Consider the following 25,811-nt stretch of genomic DNA (forward strand, 5'->3'; position numbering starts at 1 on the left):
TCAAGAGAAGATAGATGGAAAAGTACAGGGCAAGATGTGCTCAAAGTTCAGGTTATAAAAGTCTGTTGTTTCAGAAATAACCTGTGGGACCCCTCGGGGGTGGGGGGTGAATTTTTAAAGTCGCAGGTCTGTTTACTGGTTGTCTTGTAATAGTTGGGCTGTTGCAGTCTCCTGGCAGTTCACTTTGAGTTGAAGATGGTGTTGATGTTTCAGTCTGCATTGGCTGAAACTGATCTCTCTCTCTCTCTCTGTGTTAATACTTGCCAGAATTCAAGATGGCTTTTAGTTGCATTGTGTGGCCGAGGACAGACCAGACTGATGTTGTTGTCTCTAGTCCTGCCCTGTAAAGACTCCCCCTTTGTTTCTCAAAATGATTACCTTTTAAAGGTGAATTTTACAAGGGTTGATTTCACCCACATGACTTCAGTTTACAGTCCTAGTTGGACTGTATAATGGCTTTGATGTTGGCCCTGTTCTGAGATGAGGATGGTTCACACTCCATTGTAATGGAGGGTATTCAGAGAGGAGAAGTCTGAGAAAGGTCTGGTCTCATTGTTCTTGAGTATTGCCCACATCCAGGTGTGATTATCTGTCGCATTTCCATGCAGACGGGATTAATTGGCTTTTTGCATTCATAGACATGGATGTGGATGAGTGCAAGAGATGCTGAGGGTCATGTGTCTTGTCCTCCATTTTGTTGGCAGCACATGTACCAATCTCTTTAAAACTGTTCCAATTTTCTTATAGCTCTTCAGTCTGGTTCTGTATTTTGATCGCTGCACTTGCTGTGAGTGTGACAGGTCACTGTTGCTTCTTTTGCCGATCATCTTAAATCAGTGTTGTCTGATTCTGGGTCCTTTGACCAACGGAAACAGTTTCTCCTCATCTACTCTGTCCAGGCCCGCCATGATTTTGAACACCTCTATCAAATCTCCTCTCAATCTTCTCTTCTCCGAGCAGAACAGACACAGCTTCTCCAACCTATCCACGTAATTGAAGTTTCTCATCCCTGGAACCATTCTCATGAAACTTTTCCGCACCTGCTCTGATGCCTTAATGTCCTTCCGAAACTATGGTGCCCAGAACTGAATACAATGCTCCAGTTGAGGCTGAACCAGTATTTTATACAAATTTAAATCATAACTTCCTTGTTTTTTGTAGTCTATGCTCCTATTTATAAAGCCCAGGATCCCATATACTTTATGACGAGCAGTGAGTGATTTCATTCCGTTTGCCATAAATTATGCAAAAACAACTCTACAACCCACCATTGGAAACTCCCCATCCCCACTATTTCAAACCTGGGGGAGTGGCCAGTTTTGTGGGTGGAGCTTGCTCCCGGTGAAGTGATTTTTGAATCAGAGTAAAAGATCACAGGAAACACAAGTGCAAATGGATTTGGCTGTAGCTCACACTTTACAATTCCCCAATCTTTGGGACTGGTTTGACCGATTTCACCCAGATTGCACCAATGCAACGTGCAAAAACTTGACTCGAATTATTTTTAAAATTTAGAAACCTAACTTTAGGGTGACTGGCAGGTAAAAGTACCTCTGAGATATTTTTATTGTTGGAGCTAATTCCTGTGCATATCTTCCATCGACAGACCACCAGACAGCAGTAGGTGAATCCCGGATATAATGGAAAAACATTCTGCAGGTTAAATTCACTTGTTGATCTGGAGGGATTGAGAATAAAGTTTAATACTTGCAATGTCACAGACTGATAAAACACACCAACTAAAAAAAAAGGAAATTTTACTCTCACATGCTTACAAATGGAGATCACAGATAAACAAAGGCAATTTCTGAATGTGTGATCAAATTGTGACATTTACAGCACATCACAATTTCAATAAAGTTATTTGTGAGGCTGTTTATCAAAGATACAGGTGTTATTAAGAATTCTGCATGGGCTTTATACTTCCTGTTGGCAATGTTATTGTTATGCTTTCCTGTCAACAGTTCTCATTGTAAACTGGGATGTCAACAGTCACAATGTAGTTGCAAACCATGGCCACTAGGTGGTGGTGTGGAGCAAGTCTCTGAAATCTTTCAACTCATTCCCATCTTGGACAAGAATTTATATTTATCAACTTGATCACTGAATCACCCTGGCAATTTATTAGCACATTTAAATTCCCTCATTCCACTGAATTCAGTAAAACCAAACTGAAAAAGGACCAGACTCACCGTATTCCACTTCAATCTGTAGGTCAGCCTTTGGCTGGACTAAAACCGGTGGCATCAGCATAACTTGGGTAGCTGTGGTCAAACAAAATCTCATTTTAGAAGATGAATCACCAGCCTGGCAACTAGTCCAGGACTTTGGGCCCCAGAAATATATAGTGCACTTGGACAAAAGAAAATTTTACCAGAAATTGAGAGATGGACTGTTCTGGTCAGATGGTATGGGTGGCCTCTTCGCATCACTGTTAGGATACAGGTGTACTTTCCTGCATGGTATTCTCTTACAATGAAGATAATCAGCTTACCCTCAATTGCTCTCACCATGTCTTTGACAATCTTAGTTTTACCACACCTACTGCCCTAAGTGGAAAAGAAAGGAAGAGATTAGCAGGGTTAGTGCTAGCTATAGCTCGTTTTAAAATGCAAAACTGGCATCATCTAATCACATGATAGCCACAAAAGCAGCCTTCATAGGACCACCTTCTTGAATGACCTCTCCCACCCAGAAGGACAGGAGCAGCAGAGACATGGGAACATCACCACCTGCAAGTTCCCCTCCAAGCCACACACCATCCTGATTTGGAACTATATCGCCGTTCTGTCATTAACATTGGGTCAAAATCCTGGAACTCCCTCCCTAACGGCACTGTGGGTGTCCCTCCCCCACATGGACTGCAGTGGTTTATGAAGGTTGCTCACCACCACCTTCTCAAGGGCAAATAGGGATGGGCAATAAATGCTGAGCTAGCCAGTGATGCCCACATCCCAGGAATGAATTTTAAAAAAACAGGGATAGGATCGAACTGCATGCAAGAATAAGTACACTAATGGAAGTGAAGTAGTACAGTACCAGTTCAAAAGGACTGGTTCAGCCTCAAACAGTGACCAGGGAGAGGGATGGCATTAGTGTCTAGGGAACAGAGTTCATGCTGAGATGGAAGACAATGGCTTCAGTCATCCTAACATTTAGTTGGAGGAGATTTATGGTCACCCAGGAACTGAACTTCAGGAATCCATGTAACAAGTCAGAAACAGCGGAGGGGTTGCGAGAGATGGCGGAGAGGTAGAGCAAGGTGTCGTGTACATGTGGAACCAGCTACAATGTAAGGGATCTGTCCAAGCCTTAATGGCAGTGCAGAGGGAGCAAATCAGGTATTGATCTCAGTGTGAGATGAGCGACTTGCCGAAGTTAGGACACTTCAGCCTCGGGGAGACATCCCAGGGGACCTTTGCATAAAGGTAGTGAATTTAAACCAGAAATGATGCTCTAAGATGCACCAGGACAGCCAGGCATTAGGGGGACAGAGTCAGGCTGGGATGGGCAATTTAAGAGTGATGTCTAGACATATTTATTTCCACTGGGGATTGGTTAACAGCTCAAAAGGAGTTTGCCATCCAGGAGAGTTTAGAATATAAGAACCTAAGAAATAGGAGCAGGAGTAGACCATATGGCCTGTCGAGTCTGCACCGCCATTCAAAACGATCATAGCTGATCTTCTGCCTCAACTCCACTTTCCCCATATCCTTTGATTGCCTGAAACCCCCCAAAATTTGTCTATCTCTGCCTTAAATCTATTCAACAATGGAGCAATGCTGCTTTAATGATTTGTTCACCTGTATCACTAGATTCCTTTGCTCTTCTAACCCTATTCAGTTTCTTATTTGATGTAGTGTAGGTGATGTGTCTATATTCTGCCACCTGACGTACAGCTATTTCTGGCCAGGCAGCAGAGTCGTGTGAAGTATTCCTGATGACCCATCAAACTGAATGATTATCAGACACTGAAACCATTTAAGAAATAGCTGGATGCTGTAATGAGCAGATGGTAGGGTTGGTGTGTGACTTGGAGGGGAACTTGCAGGTGATGGTGTTTCCAAGCGTTTGCTGCCCTTGTCCGACCTGGTGTTAGAGGTTGTGAGTTTGGAAGATGCTATTGCAGGTGCCTTGGCGAGATGTTCCAACGCACCTTGTAGATGGTGGACACTGCCGACTACCCAGTTACTGGACAGTCTGTTTATCTCGCAAGAGTTAGCCAACTGTTGCTTTACGGTTTCCTGATAGAAAAAAGAAAGGAGATGGGAAGACTACCGTTTGAAGTAGACCGGAAATACACTCTCCGTTATCTATCTGGATAATTCTGCTTGAATATTCAGGTAGCCCTTTGTGGGAGCAGTTTTGCTGAGCCTTTGCTTCTATAACTGTTATTTGAGTAAGTAGATTAATATAATCCTAGTGAATACGTATACATATATTCTTTCATATATGAGTTGAAAGTATTGCTACATATTGGTACAAAATGGAGTTTTTGACCGAGGCATTGTGGGACAGATTAGTTAGCTCACAGTTTGAGCTTGGAACAGCATAACGCAGACAACGAGAGGGCCCCTCTTATCAGTGTAACTGCAGACTGCACAAAACACTCAGGAATGCAGGCCCAATTAAAGTGACAGTTGGAAGACTCAAGGATAATTGATAGGGCCTGAGCTCATCAATTGGTGATCAGGGGCTTGCATGAGCTGATCACGTTGCCACATGATGCCTAATCAGTAATCTAATTGGTACTATGTGTAATGTATGTAATCAATAACCGTTCTGGATTGGATTGTGTCCTGCCGGGATGGGCTGAGTAACTGTATATCCGTTGTGGATTTCCTTTGTTCTGTGGAGTGGCACTGGACCGCTTTTAGGTAAGGTGTGCCCCCCATGATATCATGAATAAAGTGTTTATTCTCAAAGTCTGAGTCCGGAGAATTTGTTAAATAATTGGGCATAATCTGGATTTTCTCCAACACCCTTCTAATCTCTTCAACACAGGCAGATTCCTGATAATGCAATACTCACTACTGCATTGGCATGTTAACCCTAAATTATGCCCTCAAATCTTAGAACAGAGCAGGAACCAGTTATTCCTGAACACGCACTGGTGTTAATAGAATAAATAAACTCCTTTTGTTACTAGGCTCTTGCGAATATTCCGGTCCAAAAAATAACAGGTATAAGAAAAAAGACCTACGAGTGCAACTGCTACAATGTTCTTAGACCTGTCGGAGGGCCATCTGGTGTTCAGTTGACAGTATACAAGTGCCTCTTCTTAGGCAGACCCTCGGGAACGAGGGTGACTTTCTTCCACCCCAGGGTTGTTGGTCCTTAGGTGACTGAATAGTCCAATTCTGATCCACACACACTGCCACAGGTGGGGCAGGTGGTGTTTGCTGAGGTGACTGCATGGGATGCTTGAAATTCCGAACGCTTCTTCCGCTGCTTGCACTTGGTCGCTGCCTGGGCATGTCGACGTTGTTCGAACTGGCTGGCACCTCCGCAGATGCTTCTTCTCCATTTGGGCGACCTCGGGCAAGAGATTCCCACGAGTCAGTGGAGATGTCACATTTTTTCAGGGCAGTTTTTAGGACATAATTGTAGTGTTTCCTCTACCCTCCTTGTCGCCTCTTGCCGTGACGGAGCTCGGAGTAGAAAGCTTCTTTTGGGAGTCTTGTGTCAGGCATGCAGACGATGTGGCCCGCCCAGTGTAACTGACTAGCCATGACCAGCGTCTCGATACTGGGGATGTTGGCCTGTGAGAGGACACTGATATTGGAGCGCCTGTCCTGCTACTGAATTTGCAGGATCTTGCGGAGGCACCACTGGTGATATTTCTCCAGGGCTTTGAGATGCTAAAAAAGAAAATAAGGCCGCAAGTGTCGACGGGATTCCCGCCGAAATTCTAAAATATGGCAGGGAAGCACTCTTGACAAATACATGGTCTCATCTCCCTCATCTGGGAGGAGGAGAGCATGCCGGCCATGATTGTGACCATCTTCAAAAAAATGACAAGACTGACTGTGGTAACTGCAGAGGGGATATCCCTGCTCTCCGTCCCTGGGAAGGTCATTTCAAGAGTGCTTCTCAGCCACCTCCTCCCCGTGGCTGAAGAGCTCCTACCGGAATCACAATGTGGATTCCATCCATCAAGAGGCACAGTGGACATGATCTCCACAGCAAGACAAATCCAAGAAAAATATATGGAGAAGCAGCAACCTTTATACATGACCTTCTTTGACCTCACAAAGGCCTTCGACTCTATCAACTGGGAGGGATTATGGAACATCCTCCTCAAATTTGGCTGCCTGGAGAAATTCATCGCCATCCTCCGCCTGCTGCACGACAACATGCAAACAGGAATCCTTACAACGAATCTGCCACTGACCCAATCCGAGTGCAAACTGGGGTCGAGCAAGGCTGTGTTATCACACCAACGCCCTTTTCCATCTTCCTCGCCACAACACTCCACCTCATCTCCTTGAAGCTCCCTGCCAGAGTAGATCTACGCTACAGAAAGAGCGGGAACCTATTTAACCTACATCACCACCAGTCCAGAACCAAGGCCACTCCAACCTCTGTCATTGAGCTGCAGTACACTGACGATGCTTGCGTACGCGCACACTCAGAGGCTGAGCTTCACATAGTCATTGATGCATTCACGGAAGAGTATGAAAGAATGGGCCTTAAGCTAAACATCCGGACGACAAAAGGTCCTGTACCAGCCTGCTCCCGCAGTGCAACACTGCCCCCGGACTATCAGGATCCAGAGCGAATCACCGAACAATGTGGGTCATGTCTCATACCTTGGGAGCCTCCTCTCAGCACGGACACACGCACGCACACACGCACCACGTTGGCACACATGTGAGAAATAGCTCAGGAACTGGGGTTGCCAACTCTGGTTGGATGTACTCCTGGAGGTTCCATCACATGACCTCCCATCTCCCACTGCCCTGCCTTGCTGCCATTGGTCTGTCGTCATGCTCATTCTTGTGATGCCCCGCCTTCCCATTCCCAATTGAGAAGCAAACAGACTTCCCTGCCCCATCTCCAATTTCTTTTCATAACTGATAAATAAATTTAATCGAACACTTCAGTTTTCTAAAAAATAAAAACAATTTTCTAATGGTCCGATTAATTTTCTCCAGAACTTGCTCATGACGGAGTCTTCAATTCCTGGAGTGTGCAGGACAACCCTGGAAGGATCTGCAACTCATCAGGCACACATCAAACTCAAACTCATTCAGTGGGGAAACAGAAGTGTTTAGAAATGATGCTTTGAAGACTGATTTACACCAAAGGTACAGGACAGTTGCTTTAATGATCATAGCCCAGTTATCCTTGGTACTTCCCAAGTCACAGAGAGGGCAGCCACCACAATTGAAAACTTCTGTAGTGTTCCTTACCTCATACCAGGCAATTGTTGAGTTGACTGAAGTTGTGGAGAACTCAGTAGTGTCTGGACAGCTCAAGTTGCTGGTTTTTCCGAGCGTGAACTCAGCAGGAAAAATAATTTCCTTACTCCTGTTACAATCGGGTCCTTTCCGAATGACTAAGAGAGGGACTGCCACCTTGAGACAATACGTAGTGTTCCTGGGATGAAATAAACATGGTAAAACATTGTATTCAACGCAGTCCTGTTTACAAGGTCAAATTTACTTTCATGCCCCTCCTCTTGCACCAGTTTGTAAAGGAGATTCATACACTGGCCCCTTCCCCAGTATGGATAAAGGTTCCCTACCCATAGCCTTTTATTTTTGCAGTTGCCGTGTATTTGCAGCATTCCCTGGCTTTATTTCAGATTTTTCCCACCATTTACACATGCCAGCTTGGCTCAGTCAGCAGCACTCCTGCACTCGGAGTCAGAGAGAGGAAGGGGGTAAAACGGCGCTGAGTATGGGGATCATTATTTAACTCCGAATGAGAGAGAGGATGAATCCACCATGCCACCAGTGCCACTTCAGTATCAGTTGAAATAAGATAGTAAACTCCATCTTATTTCAACTGTTCAGCAAGTTGCGAGCCTCAAGCAGAGTCTTGGACCCACCCACTGTCCTATTTGGGAATCAGCAACACAAATCACACTCATCCCCTGGGTGCAATTCAGAGGTTTGTTCGCCAGAGTTGAATGAAACAGCACGAGCCTGATGCAATTACAGTTCCTTTTCAACAGTTCTCTGAAATACTGGCCTACGTGCATCATAAAGAATTTCCTGTCAAAACTCCTCGTGTGCAAGATCAGAGTCAGTAAAGAGAAACGATTTCCACTGGCATGAGGGTCAGTAACCAAAAGATGCAGATTTACAGTATTTGGCGAAAGAACCAGAAGGGAGAGGAGTTTTTTTTTTAAACAAAAAGACATGGAGTTGTTGTGATTTGGAACACGCTGCCTGAAAGGGCAGTGGAAGCAGATTCAATAGTAACTTTCAAAAGGGAATTGGATAAACACGAATAGGAGGGCCCTAGGGAAAGAGCAAGGAGACTGGGACCAATCAGATAGCTCTTTCAAAGAGCCAGCACAGGCAAGATGGGCTGAATGGCCCCCTCCTGTGCTGTATGCTTCTATGGTTATCATAGCCATTAGCTTCCATTGTAAATCTAACCTTCATAAATGACAAAACCTTCAGGTCAAACAGAGTTTCAAACAAGTACCTCAACATGCAGATGTAGTTCCCAGAATCATTGGCAAACGCCGGCCAAAACCACAGCATGTCCTTCTCCTTCACGATGCGGTTCTCTGCTTGGTGAAAGTCAATCGGCTTTTCCAGGTCTTCATTTTCCCTGGTTTTATACCACACTAGTGTCAGTCCTGGGCCGTGGGCCATGCTGTAGTTTGACTTGATGTACGTCAGAGAGAGAGGGCAGCTGATCCTCACTGGTTCCCCATCATAGGCTTTCACTTCATTGATGTGGTCCACTCCCCAGTCCATGCATTTCCCTGAAAGACAAAAAAAGGAGGGGAAAGACATGAGACAATAAGAAACAGAGAAGGCAGAGGGTTACAACAGAGACGTACATCTGACACAGATAAATGTCCCAAGACACTTCATAGATATATGACACAAAGAAGATATTGGAGAGCTGACTAAAAACTTGGCTTTAAGGAGCAGATGCATGTGATCTCCCAATGGACTTTAGTGAGGTCTGACCGAGTTTAGTATAAGATGTGAGTCTTAGACTGAGACAGCATTACGAAACAGAGCAGCAGTCTGTTGAACACAAAGGCTTCTTCTTCATTCCGTTTTAGTTTCACTTTCTCTCTAGCATGTGTGTTCTACAGCAGCCTCTACAGTACATAATGCAATTGTAATTTCAAAACACAACAACACTCCAAAGCATATGATACTTTAGCAAAGGAAATGCAAAGTTCAGGGGTAAATGGGTAGAAATTGAAGGGCTGGAGGAAATTACAGATATCCGGAGGAGGAGGGGGGGGGGGGGGGGGGTGGGGTGAGGGCATTGACGGATGCAAATTTTAAGCTGGAATAATTGTGGGTCTGGGAGGCAATGTGCGGCTGGGTGGGGGTCATGGTGGACAGGGGTCAATGGGACTTTGGAGTTAGGATAAAGGCAGCAGAGATTTGGAGGGGAAAGACATGAGACAATAAGAAACAGAGAAGGCAGAGGATTACAACAGGGACGTACTGAAGTTTACAGAGGGTGGAGGGTGGAAGGCTGGCCAAGAAAGCATTGGAAGAGTCGAGTCTGGAGGTAACAAAGGTACATTTGCGGGGTTCAGCAGCAGTTGTGTGAGGCAGGGGCAGAGATGGGGCAATGTTATGGAGCAGGATGCAGACGGTCTTGGTAGTGGAAAGGATATGAATTGGAAGCTCAGCTCAGAGTTGAAAAGAACACTGAGCTTTCCAAGAGTCTGGTTCAGTCTGAACCATGGCCAGAGAGGGGGTTGGTGAAAGGAAAAGCACTACTGGCCCCTCATCAAAACGGAGTCATGTTCGAAGATGATGAACCAGGAGTTGGATAGACCTTCCCTCTATACAGAGAGAGGTTTATGTAGCCAGTAGTTAAATACCACCCAGGGGCAGGGGAGTGGCCATACTTGCATGTGCCAGATCTCAATCACTCGGGCTGAAAAATCATCAATAAAAACAGTGCAACTCAGCGAACAAGTAGCATATTCAAAGAAAGCTGTTCATTTGCTGTTGGTTTCTTCGGTGTTTGATAAATCAGCCCAGTGACACACTCACAGCCAAAATGATGCTCAGGGCAAAAGATGTCATGGCCACATATACAATGACAGCACTAACTGTAAACATGCTGAATAAATGGTTTGTCCAACACCCCGCCTCACCATTAACTCTTTAGATAAATTAATCACAAATTTATTTTATTGCAGCATGAACAGCAACTTTTCATTGTGCTTAGTCCAAACATTATATCTTACATCTCTAATCAAGAACATTGAAGAAACTGCAAAGCTGAATACAACATTAACGCATTTACAGCAGTGTTTGCACTTTAAGAGCTGGATAATGAGTTGGCCACTTTACATGGAAAATAAATGTAGATTATATAAAAAGAAATAATTGCATTTATATAGCTTCTTTCCTGACCACCGTACATCTCAGTGCTCAACAGCCAATGAAGTCCTTTAAGTATAGTCATTGTTGTAATATAGGAAGCACGGTAGCCAATTTACGCACAGCAAGATCCCACAAACAGCAATGTGATAAGGGTCAGAAACTCTTTCAATGATGTTGATTGGGAGAGAAATATTGGCCCAGGACACCGTGGGGGACTCCTCCGCTCTTCTTCAATCTTGTGCCATGGGATCTGTTATGTCCATCCGAGGGGGCAGATGGAGGCCTTAGCTTAACATCTCACCCAAAAGACAGCACCTCAGAAAGTGTCAGCTTTGATTTTCTTGCTCAAGTCCTGGAGTGGGAAGTGAACCCACACCCTTTTGACTCAGAGGGGAGTGTGCTACCCAAAAAGCCACAGCTGACACCTATATTAAAAAAAAGCTTATTTTGTTAATTTATATTTAACAAGGTGCTATTGAGTTTCACATCTGTGTGAACTCGAAGTTAAAGAAAGCATCATTTCTATAGTGCTTTCACAACCTCAGAATTTCCCAAAGTGCTGCACAGCGAATGAAGTGTTTTTGAAGTGCAGTCACTGTTGTAATGTAGGAAAAGCAGCAGTTAATTTGCAACGAGATAATTTGTCTTTTTAAGTGATGTTGATTGAGGGGTAAATATAGGCCAGGACACTGCGGGAGAACTGGCATTGAGGTAGCAGATCAGCCATAATCTAAGTGAATGGTGAAGTTGGTTCGAGGGGCCGAACGGCCTACTCCTGCTTCTAATTCCTATGTTCCTATGAATTCCCCTGCTCTTCTTTGGAATAGTGGCCTTGGGATCTTTTACATCCACCTGAGATGGCAGACAAGGCCCAGGTTTTAATGTCTCACCTGAAAGACAGCATCTTCCACAGTGCAGCAATCCCTCAGTACCGCACCAGGGGCATCAACCTGGTCCGTGCAGTGAGGTTTAAACCCAAGACCAACTGACTCAAGTAGAGAAAGTACAACCAGTTGAGTCAAGATGGGCACCTGGCTGAACAACAATCCATGATAAACGTAAATGCAGTATTCAATGGCCAAAAGTTTAAAGGTTTAATGGGAACAGGGCATGGTTATAGTGGGGTTACATTATGGATTAGTAAACAACAGGCCTGGACTAAAATTCTTGATCTAAATAAAAAAATGCAAGTTCAAATTCCACCAAAGCAGTTTGACAACTTGAGTTTACCTTTTTTTTTAAAAAAAAAACACCACCAGTGAAAAGTGATCATCAGGTTGTCAGATTATCTTAGAAAGAATGAAGAGGAGATTTACCAGAATGGTAGCAGCAATGAGAGAATTCAGTTCCAGAGAGAGACTGGAGAAGCTGGGAATGTACTCCTTACAGCAGAGGAGGTGAAGAGGAGATTTGATAGAGGTGTTCAAAATCATGAGGGGTTTTGATTGGGTAAATAAGAAGAAACTGTTTCCACTGGCAGGAGGGTCAGTGAGCAGAGGAGACAGATTTAAGATATTTGGCAAAAACGCCAGGTAGATGATTGGAAGAAATGGGTTTACTCAGTGAGTTATGACGATCTGGAATGCACTGCCTGAAAGCAGATTCAAAGGGGAACTGGATAAAGACAAACTGCACAAAGCTGTGGGGAAAGAGTGGTGGGGGTGGGAGCAACCCGACCATTGCATAACTTGGCACAAGCTTGATGGGCCGAATGGCTGTCTTTTATGCTACATGACTCTACGACACTGACAAAGGAATGAGTAGAACAGGAATATGGAAGGACAATTTAACAAATCTATTAAGAAGCACACCGAGGACAACATTTTATACACCAAAGTGAAGGAACAGCAATTTTCTTTTTTGCACTACAGCAGCTTGGAAGACAGCCCCGACTCAATTAATAAGACAAATTGTTGAAACCTTGTACTCTATGCTTGCCCATCCCATAGCAATTCCTCATCTCCTGTCTCCAGGATAGACCAGTAATTTATAAGTCACTAGAGTGTTGCTAATTGCCAGCACAAAAAAAGGACTTAAATTTCTCTGGCGCCTTTCCCAACCTCAGGGTGTGCCAAAACGCTTTACAGCCAATGAAGTATTTTTGAAGTGTAGGCAGCCAATTTGCCCATAGTAAACTCCCACAAACAACAAATGTGATCATAACCAGATTATCCATCCTTTCAGTAATGTTGGTTCTTAGATTATATATTATCCAGGTCACAGGGAAGAACTCACCTGCTCTCCATGCAATCATTAACAGTCACCCAAGGGGTCAGATGGGGCCTCGGTTTAACATCTCATTTAAACTAACAGCACCTGAAACAGTGCAGCACTCCCCCAGTACTGCACTTCAGTGTCAGCTTAGAGTTTTTGCTACAGTCTCTGAAGTGGGGCATGAATCCACAACCTTCTGATTCAGAGGCCAGCAGCAATCAGTGCGAGAGCAGCCGAGTAAGGGGCTGCTTGCTGGGTCCCCTTAGTGGAGTGGGTATGGGCCCAGTGCTAGCGGTTGGGACCCTAGCTCGCGTTGAGAAAGAGCAGACCCGGAGGTGCGGAGCATTGGAGCTGAGAGTATAAATAACTTACCTCGGGGATTTCGCGGCCTAGTCACCGGGGAGCGGAGGTAGAACGGACCCGGAGGGGCAGAGCTGCTTTCACTGTTTCAGTGTTCCAACTGAAACAGAGAAAAATCTGAAAAAAGTGACGTCGCAGGAAAACTGGTAGGGAATCTGCACTAAATTTGAACAACTAATTTGAAAAATTTGAACAACTAATTAAACTAAAGTAAAAGTAAAGATGTCAGGGCAGGCGATGTGACATAGCTGCATGCTGTGGGAACTGGTAGATCCCATTGCGAGTCACAGTGACCACATCTACAGCAAGTGCTTGCAGCTCGAAGAACTTCAGCTCAGAGTTGATGGGCTGGAGTCTGAGCTTCAGTCACTGCAGCACATCAGGGAGGGGGAGAGGTTCCTGCACACTGTGCTGAAGGCAGTCACACCCCGTAGATTAAGTATCTCAAATTCGGCCAGTGGTCAGGGACAGGAGGGTGTGACTGCAAGTGAGGCAGGTAGAGGGATCCTGAATTCAGCAATGGAGGAGCCTCAGCTCTTGACCTTGTCTAACAGGTATGAGGTACTTGCTCCCTGTGTGGATGAGGAAAAGGACTGTAGGGAGGATGAGCAAACTGACCACTGCACCGTGGTACAGGAGGCCATTCAAGTGGGGGGAGCAAAAAGAAAAGTCGTGGTAGGGATTCCATAATTAGGGGTACTGACAGCATCCTTTGTAAGCAGGACCGAGAGTCCCGCATGGTATGTTGCCTACCCTGTGCCAGGGTGAGGGACATCTCTAACCAGCTTGAAAGGATACTGGAGAGGGAGGGGGAGGATCCGGTTGTTGTGGTCCACATTGGGAAAAACAACATAGGCAAATCTAGGCAAGAGGACCTGTTTGGGGATTATCAGGAACTAGGAACAAAATTTAAAAACATGTCCTCGAGGGTTATAATCTCTGGATTAAAACCACGTGCAAATTGGCAAAGGGATAAGAAAATTAGGGAAGTAAACATGTGACTAAAGGGGTGGTGTGGGAAAGAGGGGTTCCATTTCATGGGCCACTGGCATCAGTATTGGGACAGGAGGGAACTGTACCGTTGGGACGGGCTCCACCTGAACCTATCTGGGACCAGTGTCCTAGTGGAAATGATAAATAGGGTGGTCACAAGGACTTTAAGCTAGTAAATGGGAGGGTGGGGGGGGGGGGCGGGGGGTGGGGAGGGGGAAGCCAATACAGTTTCAAAAACATGTAACAGGGTAAAGAAACAGTCAGGAACCCAACTTCAGGAACTGCAGGTAATGGCACAACTGCAAGTAGTATACTGGTTAAACCAGAAGAGAGAAATAATAAACAGGCAAATAAAGCATCAGTGCTGAGGGACAGGTTAGGGGGTATAGCCCAAATAAGAGTTCTATATAAAAATGCACGGAGTGTAAGGAATAAACTAGATGAGCTGCAGGCGCAAATTCAAATGGAAGATTATGATGTGGTGGCCATTGCGGAGACGTGGCTGCAGGATGGTCAGGACTGGGAACTAAATATACCTGGTTATAAAGATTACAGGAGGGACAGGGAAAATGGCAGAGGGGGTGGAGTAGCCTTACTGATTAGAAATATCACCTCATTGGTGAGGGAGGATATAATGAGGGGAAAGCATCCAGTGGAGACCTTATAGGTGGAATTGAGGAACAGAAAAGGATCTAAAACTGTAATAGGTGTTGTGTATAGACCCCCTGGTAGCAGTTCTGAGGTGTTCGATTGTATAAATACACAAATTAGGCAAGTGTGTAACAAAGGCAGCTGGTGGTGAGAAGGGCCCTCCCCGTCAGATCCTTCATGCACACCCGAAGTCTCGCCCCCTCCGCACAGTGCCCCCGCGTTGGCTGTGGTGGGGAAGAGACGGTTGCCCACCTCCTCCTGGAATGTGCCTTTGCAAAGCAGGTGTGGAAAGAGATGCAGTGGTTTTTGTCAAGGTTCATCCCAAGCAGCTCTGTAACACAGGAGTCTGTGCTCTACGGGCTGTTCCCAGGGACGCACACCGAGACAAACATCAACTGCTGCTGGAGGACTATCAATTCGGTGAAAGACGCCCTTTGGTCTGCCCGAAACTTGCTGGTCTTCCAGCGCAAAGAGTTGTCCACCACCGAATGTTGCAGACTGGCACATTCCAAGGTCCAGGACTACGTGCTGAGGGACGCACTAAAGCTTGGGGCAGCCGCAGCAAAGGCTCAATGGGGAAAGACCACAGTGTAAGGTTCCCCCACCAAGCTGGACTGAGGGGCTGGTACCATGGGAAGCCCCTCGAACTGTATCGTTAATATTCTCAATTGCTGTAAATGTAAAACTGTAATTGACATGACAATTGTGAAACGGAAGGGTTGGGAAGAAACTCATGACATTATTGAAAGAAACTGATCTCTTTTGCAATGTTTGTATTTTTTCGTGCTGTTTGGAAACTGTTTGGTAATGTAATTTTTACAGATTTTTATGAATAAAGTATATTTTGAAAAAAAAAAAGGCAGAGTAATATTACTGGGGGATTTTAACTTACACATAGATTGGGAGAGGCAGACTAGCACCTGTCAGAAAGGTAGTGAATTTCTGGAATGTGTCTGGGATAGTTTCCTACAGCAATATGTCCTAGATGTAACAAGGGGACAGGCAATATTAGATTTAGTTATGAGTAATGAGCCAATTTTAATTAGTAGCCTAACTGTGCGTGAACATTTATCAAATAGTGATCACAACATGATTGAATTCAAGGTAGCGTTTGAAAGTGAAAAGCACGAATCAGCGACTAGAATTTTAGACTTGGGTAAGGCTGACTTTACCAGGATGAGACAGAGACTGTCCATGGTAAACTGGGTAGATCTGTTAATGGGTCAAACGACCGAAGAACAGTGGAGAATATTTAAAGAAGCATTTAACGAAATACAGAGTGAGTATATACCCGAGAGGAAAAACAGAAAAAAACAGCCCTGGACAACTAAAGAGATTAGGGATAGCATAAAACAAAAAGAAAGGGCTTACAAAGATGCAAAACGCAGCACAGATCCGGCCGAATGGGATCGATACAAAGGCCAGCAAAGGGTCACAAAGCAGCTTATAAGAGCTACTAAAAGGGATTCTGAAAGGAAACTTGCAAGGGACATCAAAATGACAATCTGAGTTCTTTTTGCCTTCAGTCCGGTTCAGTAAATATACCGAGTTGGATGTGTAGGTAAAATCAATTACTTTATTTGCGTATTAGCCGGCGGACTTACTACGATACAGCGGCACTGACTCCAACAGAGTCTGTCGGGTCCACCAAAGTATGTGCCCCACCGTGTTACAGATACTATCGTTAATACATTTAGGATTCATGCTATACCTCCTTGTTTAACCAATCAGTGCGATACAACTCAGCTTCGTGCTATACCCCTTTGTTAAACCATTTATTGAGGTTAACAGCACATTTAGCAGCACATTCTGTTCGTTTTACATACTAATTATTGAGGTTAACAGCCCATCGTGTTCTTAATATCATTGCACAATCTACCTATGTCTAGTCTATTCTAAAGTCTATTTCCAATAAGGGGTGCGATTAACTCGGGCGTGACTACACAATTACAGGAGCTACATTCTGCTGATCTATTTCCTTATCCTACAAAAGCAAGCTTTTATTCCTAACTTGGCTAAATTTCCCATCAAGCATAGTGCCATGCCTTTCTGCTCAATTCCACAAAAGTCAATAAGCAATTTTATACTTATATAAAGGGAAAGTGGGTGGTCAAGAGCAGTGAAGACCCACTAAAAGCTGAAACTGGAGATATTGTCATTGACAATGGGGAAATGGCAGACATGTTGAACAATTACTTTGCCTCAGTATTTACAGTTGAAAAGGAGGATAACTTGCCGGAAGTCCTGAAAAAATTAACAGCTGATAGGGGACAGGGACTTAATACAATTAACGTAAGTAAAACATCAGGAACAAGGAAATTAATGGAACTAAAGAGTGAGAAATCCCCAGGACCTGACAGTTTCCATCTGAGGGTGTTAAAGGAAGTAGGGGAACACATTGTAGATGCCCTAACTATAGTCTTTCAGAGTTCCCTAGATTCAGGAGTGGTCCCTCTGGATTGGAAAGTTGCACATGTCACTCCACTTTTTAAGAAGGGTGAAAGGGGCAACCAAGGAAATTACAGACCAGTTAGCCTGACATCTGTGGTGGGGAAGTTGCTGGAGTCTATAATCAAGGATAGGGTGACTGAACATCGAGAAAAAATTCAGTTAATCAGGGACAGCCAGCATGGATTCATGACGGGAAGGTCATGTTTAACAAATCTCAATGAATTTTTTGAAGAGGTGACTAAGGTAGTGGACAGGGGAATGTCTATGGATGTTATTTATATGGACTTCCAGAAGGCATTTGATAAAGTCCCACACAAAAGAGATGGTTAACTAAGGTAGAAGCCCATGGAGTTGAGGGCAAATTATTGACATGCTGAGGATGTTGGTTGAGTGGCAGGCGACAGAGAGTGGGGATAATGGGTAAGTACTCCGATTGGCAGGATGTAACTAGTGGTGTCCTGCAGGGATCTGTGTTGGGGCCTCAATTATTCATTAACGACTTGGATGATGACATAGTAAATCATATATCCAAATTTGCTGATGATACAAAGTTAGGCGGCATTGTAGACAGTCCAGATGATAGCATAAAATTGCAAGCAGATATTGACAGACTAGGTGAGTGGGCAAAACTGTGGCAGATGGATTTCAATGCGGGCAAGTGTGAGGTTATCCATTTTGGACCAAAAAAGGATAGAGCAGGGTACTTTCTAAATGGGAAGAGGTTAAGTACAGTGGATGTCCAAAGAGACTTGGGGGTTCAGGTGCATAGATCTTTAAAATGCCACGAGCAAGTGCAGAAAATAATCAAAAAGGCTAATGGAATGCTAGTCTTTATATCTAGAGGATTGGAGTATAAAGATACAGAGGTTATGCTGCAGCTGTACAAAACCCTGGTTAGACCCCACTTGGAGTACTGTGAGCAGTTCTGGGCACCACACCTTAGGAAGGATATATTGGCCTTGGAGGGAGTGCAACGTAGGTTTACAAGAATGATATCTGGACTACAGGGGTTAAGTTACAAGGAGGAGAGATTACACAAATTAGGCCCATTTTCGCCAGAATTTAGAAGGTTAAGGGGTGATCTGATCGAAGTCTTTAAGATATTAACAGGAAAAGACAGGCTAGATAAAGATAAACAATTTCCACTGGTTGGAGATTCTAAAACTCGGGGGCATAGTCTAAAAATTAGGACCAGACCATTCAGGAAAGATGTCAGGAAGCACTTATTCACGCAAAGGGTGGTAGAGGTTTGGAACTCGCTCCCTCAAACAGCAGTTGAAGTTAGAACAGTTGTTCATTTTAAATCTGAGATAGATAGATTTTTGTGAAGCAAAGATATTAAGGGATATGGGCCAAAGGCAGGTATATGGAGTTAGGCCGCAGATCAGCCATGACCTCGTTGGATGGCGGGACAGGCTGGAGGGGCTGAATGGCCTACTCCTGTTCCTATCTTCCTATGTCACCCACTGAGCCACAGCTAACACCAAAGACACAAGTCCTGGTCCTCCTGTGAGGTCAGTCCAACCTCAACACATGGAGTTGTCAACATGTACTTCCCATCAAGCCAGCAGCGGAATCAATTATTGGAGATGGTGCAACATTTCAAAGCTGCTGTCAAGCAGCCAACAACCAACTGAAAAAGCAATTAACCTGTCACAATGAGATTAATGGCTGTAGGAACCCAGCACAAAAGAAAAACACTTTTAGTATTCTAACAGCAAGTAGGGTATAAAATGAATTGGGAAACGTCCTTAAACTAATTATACTACTAGATGATAAATGTCCAAATAATTATCGTCTGGTAGTACTTACTAGCGGGGTAACTACATCAAATTACATATGCTAGAATTTTACACCCCACCCATGAACAGGGTGGGAGGTGGGGGGTGGGGGGGGGGGGTGGGTGGGGAAGGAGGAGGTGTGGCACAAAGTTGAGCGGGAGACGTTGTGGGGACGGGGGGCACCGTTCCCGTTGCCGGCCCGCCTTGATGCTCTATTACCAGTGGCGGGGGAGGTGGCAAACAGCCCGCCCGCTGCCAATTGAGGACCTTAATGGGCCAATTGCCACTTAAGGGCCTCCTCATGCCACCACCAGTATTTTACCAGCAGTGGATGGGCACTTCAGCACCCAAGGAGGCCAACTAGTAATACCTGGCGGCCGCCTCAAGGGCTGGGGCGGGGGGTGGGGGGGGGGGGGGGGGGGGGTTGGTTCACTCCTGATTGTGTGCCTCATGGAGGACCGCCCACCCCCCATCCCCAGCAGCAGCAGCACGGGCCGTCCCCACTAAAACTAACACCCCTTCCCTACCATTTGACCCCCATCCCCCTCGCCGGATCCAGCGATTGACCCAGCGAGGCCCGCACCCTAATTACCTTCCTGAAAGGCGATCGCCCTCTTCTTGCTGGGTGCAATCCCTGCCGTGACCATCGCTCCTGGTGGCACTGCTGGGACTGAGGAGCTGCTGGTCCTCTGATTGGTTGGCAGCTCTTGGAGGCAGGACTTCCTGCCTCAGAGTGGTGGAAGCCCCACCCAAGTGCTTGGTTCACACAAATTTGCAGCGTAGCTTCCCGGCCCGGTGGAGGCAGGCTCTCCACCAACTTTTTAGACCATGGGTGGGACCACTGCCTCAACATTTACAACAGTGAAAACAGGCCATTCGGCCCAACAGGTCTCTGCTGGTGTTTATGCTCTACATGAGCCTCATCCCACTCCACTTCATCTCACCCTATCGACATGAGTTTCTATTCCTTTCTCCCTCATGTGTTTATCCAGCTTCCCCTTAAATGCATCAATACTATTCACCTCAACTATTCCATGTGTTAGTGAGTTCCACATTTTTACCATTCTCTGGGTAAAGAAGTTTCTTCTGAATTCCCCATCAGATTTATTCGTGACTATCTCGTATTTATGGCCCCTCGGACTCACCGACAAGTGGGGACATCTTCTCTACATTGACACTTTGCAATCTTAAAGACCTCTAACAGACCACTCCTTTTCCAGAGAAAACAGCTATAGTCAGCTCTAGTACTGTTGAGTCAATGTGAAGAACATATACGCCAAACTGCAGTGGTAAAGAGGTGCTCACTGCACCATCTGCAATGCTAAATATATATATTACATTACATGAAAATAATATTAATCAGCTCTTTAGTTCTTTATTGACTCAAAACATCACCATCAAATTTCATTTGGAACATCTGGAGTTCGTGAAATGCATTATATAAATATAAGTCTTTCTTTTTCATTGTAGCCTTGATTACTGTCCCATACATGTAGGAACTGCTACATCCAACGCGACATGGTTAAGCATTCCCGAAATCTTTCAGAGACAGCTGGACTCTCATTGATCTTTTCCTCTAACCCAACTCCAGGAATTAATGATAAGATGGTAATAACCATTTCAAAGCACTCTACAGCCAATGAAGTACATTTGAACAGTTGTCACTGTTGTAATGTAAGAAACAGCAGTCAATTTACACCCACAAGCACCCACAAACAGCAATGTGATAATGACCAGATAATCTGTTTTAGTGTTTCTTGAGGGATAAAGATTGGCCAAGACACCTTCCCTTCTTCAAAAAGTGCCATGGCATCTTTTACGGCCACACAAGGCAGACAGGGTCTCATTTTAACGTCTCATCTGAAAAACGCCACCTCAGACAGTGCCTCACACATTCAGTTCTCCACTGGGAGTATCAGCCTGCAGTATGCACTCAAGTCTCTGCAGTGGAACTCAACCCATGACTTTCAGGTACAAGAAAACTGAGGACACGGAGATTGAGACAAATGAAAACAGCGCTCACACCACAGCACAAGAACAGGTGCTTTGCTTAGTTCATAGATCATCTGAAACTTAAGGCACAGACTGCAACTCAGAAGAAAGAAAGTGAACTACTCAGATTTAATTGTGCTGACAGAGACTGCCGGATGAAGGAATGGGCTACCCAAGGAGGAAGCAATGGAGATTATAGAATCATAGAGCACAGAGAAGCACCATTCGGCCCACTGTGCCTGTGCTGCCTCTTTGGAAGAGCTATCCAACTAATCTCTTTCCCCATAGCCCTGCTAATGTTTCTTTATGTATATCCAGTTCTCTTTTGAAAGAGATTATTGAATCTGCTTCCACAACCACTTAAGGCAGTGCAATCCAGATCATAACAATTCACGGAGTAAAAAAAAATTCTTATCTCCTCCCTGGCTTTTTTGCAAACTATTTTAAGTCTGTTTCTTCTAGTTATTCCCCCAATGGAAACAGTTTCTGCCCCTCTGTTCTATCATAATTTTTAACACCAAATTACATCTCCCCTCTGAACAACCCCAGTTTCTCCACATAACGGAGTCCCTCGTATCTGGTACCATTCTAGTAAATCTCCTCTGCACTCTCTCCAAGGCCTTGACATCATTCCTAAAGTATGGTCTTCCGAATTAGACAATATTCCAGCAGAAGTCAAACCAGTGGTTTCTAAAAGGTTTACCATAACTGTCTCGCTTTTGTACCCTTCAACTCTATTTCTTAAGCTAATGATCTTAGAGCATTTTTCTTTTAAAAAAAAAATATCAGCTTGTCTCAACACCTTCAAAAAATTGCGTTTGTGATGGAGTAGGTTGGCAAACTTTAAAAGGGAGCTAGATGGGCATTTGGCAAGTGAGGCAACGGATGGACGTGAGAGATTGAGCAGATCATATTCTGTAGCCTTTGGGATTGGCTTTAATTAACTGATTTTGGTCTTCTGCAGTGTTCATCATCAGAGGTAAAGTGCATTGAGCACGGTCAGAAGGGTAGGTAATATCCCAAAATTCTCCTTTCAATAACATCAGACCAACAAATGCCAGTTTGTTCATTCAGCACTACATACATTTCCAGGGACATTGAGCTATAATTGGGAATATCAGTCTCCAAAAAGTTGGTTCCTCACAAACTAGCATTACGATTGGCTGCACACCTGAACACAAACATCTATCGCAAGAGCCATTTGCAACAAGTCACTGTTTCTGAATAAAGCTTCATACAGCAAAACAAAAACATTTAACAATCGCAACCGAACAACTTGAGTCAACACAGTACAAGCTCAGTGCAATGAAATTCATGCTCTTCAAATTCCACCAACAAATTGAAGTTAAACACCAGTTTTCAAACATTTTGAAGTCCAATTGCCAAATTTCAAATCATTTCCCTTCTCGATCAACTCTCTCACAAGAGGGTTTGACAGATTTAAGGAGATCGATTGGGGATCATGGAAAGCTATTTATGCTGCTTCTCCCTTTCCATCTCCAAATCCACTTTCGCCCCAATACCCCTGCCCATTTCCTCCAGATTGGGGTACAGTTCGAACAGAGCTTGGTGCCCACTTGTACCTATACCCCACACAAGTGAATTTACTGCTTATGAACACTAAAGGTAGTGCTGTGGAATAACACTGCCAGTCCCTACATCAGGCATTTTTGGTTCAGTATGGTGAGGATGGATGTAGGGTAAAGCCCAATCTACTCTCTCATATGGGATCTTGGGATTCATAAATAGAGGCATTGCGTACAAAAGCGGGGAAGTTATGCTGAACCTTTATAAAGCTCTGGTTAGACCCCAACTGGAGTATTGTGTCCAGTTCTGGTCATCACACTTCAGGAAGGATGTGAGGGTCCTCAAGAGGTTGCAGAGGAGATTTACCAGAATGGTTCCAGGGATGGGGGATTTTAGTTAGGTTGGAAAAGCTGGGTTTGTTCTCCTGAGAACAAAGGAGATTGAGGGGAGATTTAATAGAGGTGTACAAGATTATGACAGGCTTAGATCAGTTAGACAAGGAAAAACTTCCCATTAATAAATGGTACAAAGGCTAGCAGACACAGTAGAATGTTTTGGGCAAAAGATGCAGGGGGAACATGAGGAAGCAGCAGGTGTTAATGACCTGAAATTCGCTGCCCACAAGGGTGGTGGAAGCAGAGGCGATCAATGACTTCAAGAGGAAGTTGAATGGCCACCTGAGAGAAAAGCTTGCAGGGCTACGGGGATCGAGCGGGGGAGTGGGACTAACTGCAAAGCTCCATGGAGAGTCAGCATGAACTTGATGGGCCGAATGGCCTCCTTCTGTGCCGTAAATGACAATGACTCTGATGCACCTCCCTCCCAACCTCAGATGCGCACTCTGTACTGCAAAAGTGTGACCTCCCCTTCTCTCATGTCAGCCTCTCAGAATGAGATTGCCACTCACTTTCTGGCACAGGTCACTAGATAGTGAACAGAAGCAGAAATCTAGGTTGACACTTTTCCTCTGAGCTTAGCAGCCTTGAAGCCAGCTATTGATCACCATGGCGAAGGTTGCTTTTTTTTAATTATTCGTTCATGGGATGTGGGCGTCGCTGGCTAGGCCAGCATTTATTGCCCTTCAGAAAGTGGTGGTGAGCTGCCTTCTTGAACCACTGCAGTCCATGTGGTGTAGGTACACCCACAGTGCTGTTAGGAAGGGAGTTCTAGGATTTTGACCCAGTGACAGTAAAGGAACGGCGAAATAGTTCCACGTCAGGATGGTGTGTCACTTGGAGGGGAACTTGCAGGTGGTGGTGTTCCCAGGCATCTGCTGCCCTTGTCCTTCTAGTTGGTAGAGGTCGCGGGTTTGGAAGATGCTGTCGAAGGAGCCTTGGTGAGTTGCTGCAGTGCATCTTGTAGATGGTACACACTGCTGCCACTGTGCATCAGTAGTGGAGGGAGTGAATGTTTAAGGTGGTCAATGGGGTGACAATCAAGCGGGCTGCTTTGTCATGGATGATGTCGAGCTTCTTGAGTGTTGTTAGAGCTGCACCCATCCAGGCAATTGGAGAGTATTTCATCACACTCCTGACTTGATGGTGGTAGACGGTGGACAGGCTTTGGGGAGACAGGAGATGAGTTTCTCGCCGCAGAATTCCCAACCTCTTAACTCACAGTCTTTCTGATCTTTATGACTCATTACCATGCCAGGCAGTGCCTTTTCCCAATTGAACCATTGCTATTTACTTCAAAAAAAATTACAGATTTAGCAATATAGGAAGTGAGTCATCTCCTACTATTTCCACGGTTCACAGGCACAAATATTTGTACTTGGCAGGACAAGTTAAAAACCGCATAAGGGATCCTTGGTTTTTTAAATAGAGGCAGAGTGCAAATGCAGGAATGTTAGGCTAAATCTTTATAAAACACTGGTTAGGCCTCAGTTCGAGTACTGTCCTCAATTCTGGGCCCCACACTTTAGGAAGGACATCAAGGAAATTGACCGGAATGATGCCAGGGATGAGGAACTTCAGTTACATGGAGAGACTAGGGAAGCTGGATTGTTCACCTTAGAGCAGAGGTTAAGGTATTAAGAGCAGGAGATATTTAATAGAGGCGTTCAAAAATATGAAGGATTATGATAGAATAAATAAGAAGAAACCATTCCCAGTGGTAGGAGAGTCAGTAACGAGACGACACAGATTTAAGATAATTGGCAAAAAAGGAAGAACAGGGAAGTGGGTCTAATTGGATAGCTCTTTCAAAAGAGCCAGCAGAAACATGATGGGTGAATGGCCTCCTCTTGTGCTGTAGGAGGATAGGAGGATATTCGAATAAAATGATTCAAAAGGAAGGACGGACACTATAAATACACTCATTATTCAGAGTTAACAAACCACTTTGATTCACTCACCAGATTCACTGAGCCCATGTGTTTCCATTGTATCAATACAGGCCAATATCCACAAGACAAAGACTGAAAGAGCCCAAGGCATCCTAGAACAAAGCAGAAATAAGCGTTATTATTTCTTTAATTGACATGCAAGAGAGATTTGGTGCTTACCAAGGTGAGGGAGTATAGTAAAATGGAACTGAACATCTCTTTTCAGGCACTCTGCATTAGCGCCAAGTACTTCACAATAACAGTTTCAGGAAGGAGACTACCTTCGGCCCATCTAGTTCACCTATCCCCAATGTTCCTCTGGTGAATTTCTAATAAGCCTGAATCCCGTTTATTAACAAGAACCTACCTAGTTAACTTAAAGTTTCTTGTTACTGTTCTGTTCAGTTCTGATGAAAAGGTCATCAGCCTAAAACATTAACTGTTTCTTTCTCCACAGATGCTGCCTGACCTGCTGCGTATTTCCAGCACTTTCTGTTTTTATTTCAGATTTCCAGCATCCACAGTATTTTGCTTTTATTTGATGGTTCTTGTTCCACCACCTATGCCGGTTATCTATTCAACATACTGCTCACTCTGTAATTTTAAAAAAATCCTCCTGCATTTCATCTTTACTTTATAAATATGAAGCCTTGGGCTTAAATTCTGCACATGGTAGATAAGCTCGACTTGGATCCAATTCATTGGAACCTTTCCTAATTTTAAACTCTATTATATCCCCTCTCAGTTTTCCCTTTTCCAGAGAGAAAATACGCAAGATAACGAATCTTTCCTCAGATGCCATTCCTTTACGTTCAAGGATCAATGCAAGCCTTCACTGCACCATCCCCAATAACATGAATTCAGTATGCTGTGGTCAGATTGAGGGAAAGCTCCCACGACTATGTCCAATTTCAGAACAGCACTTGGACTTCTTTCAATTTAGTATGCTGCATTCGCTGCTCACGA

The 25,811-nt window shown here is 44.6% G+C and overlaps 1 protein-coding gene across 1 annotated transcript in view; it reads right to left on the minus strand.

Annotated features, from left to right (window-relative positions):
• LOC137375473 (interleukin-1 receptor accessory protein-like) overlaps window positions 1–25,811 on the minus strand; it is a 56,583-nt gene that overhangs the window by 19,398 nt on the left and 11,374 nt on the right. The window contains 6 exon segments of the mRNA XM_068042771.1: window positions 1,552–1,678; window positions 2,193–2,264; window positions 2,375–2,549; window positions 7,416–7,602; window positions 8,662–8,947; window positions 24,876–24,958. Coding sequence (XP_067898872.1) covers window positions 1,552–1,678; window positions 2,193–2,264; window positions 2,375–2,549; window positions 7,416–7,602; window positions 8,662–8,947; window positions 24,876–24,957 — 929 coding nt within the window. The 5' untranslated portion in view covers window position 24,958.

Source organism: Heterodontus francisci, chromosome 11, assembly GCF_036365525.1.
Source record: "Heterodontus francisci isolate sHetFra1 chromosome 11, sHetFra1.hap1, whole genome shotgun sequence".
Taxonomy (NCBI): domain Eukaryota; kingdom Metazoa; phylum Chordata; class Chondrichthyes; order Heterodontiformes; family Heterodontidae; genus Heterodontus; species Heterodontus francisci.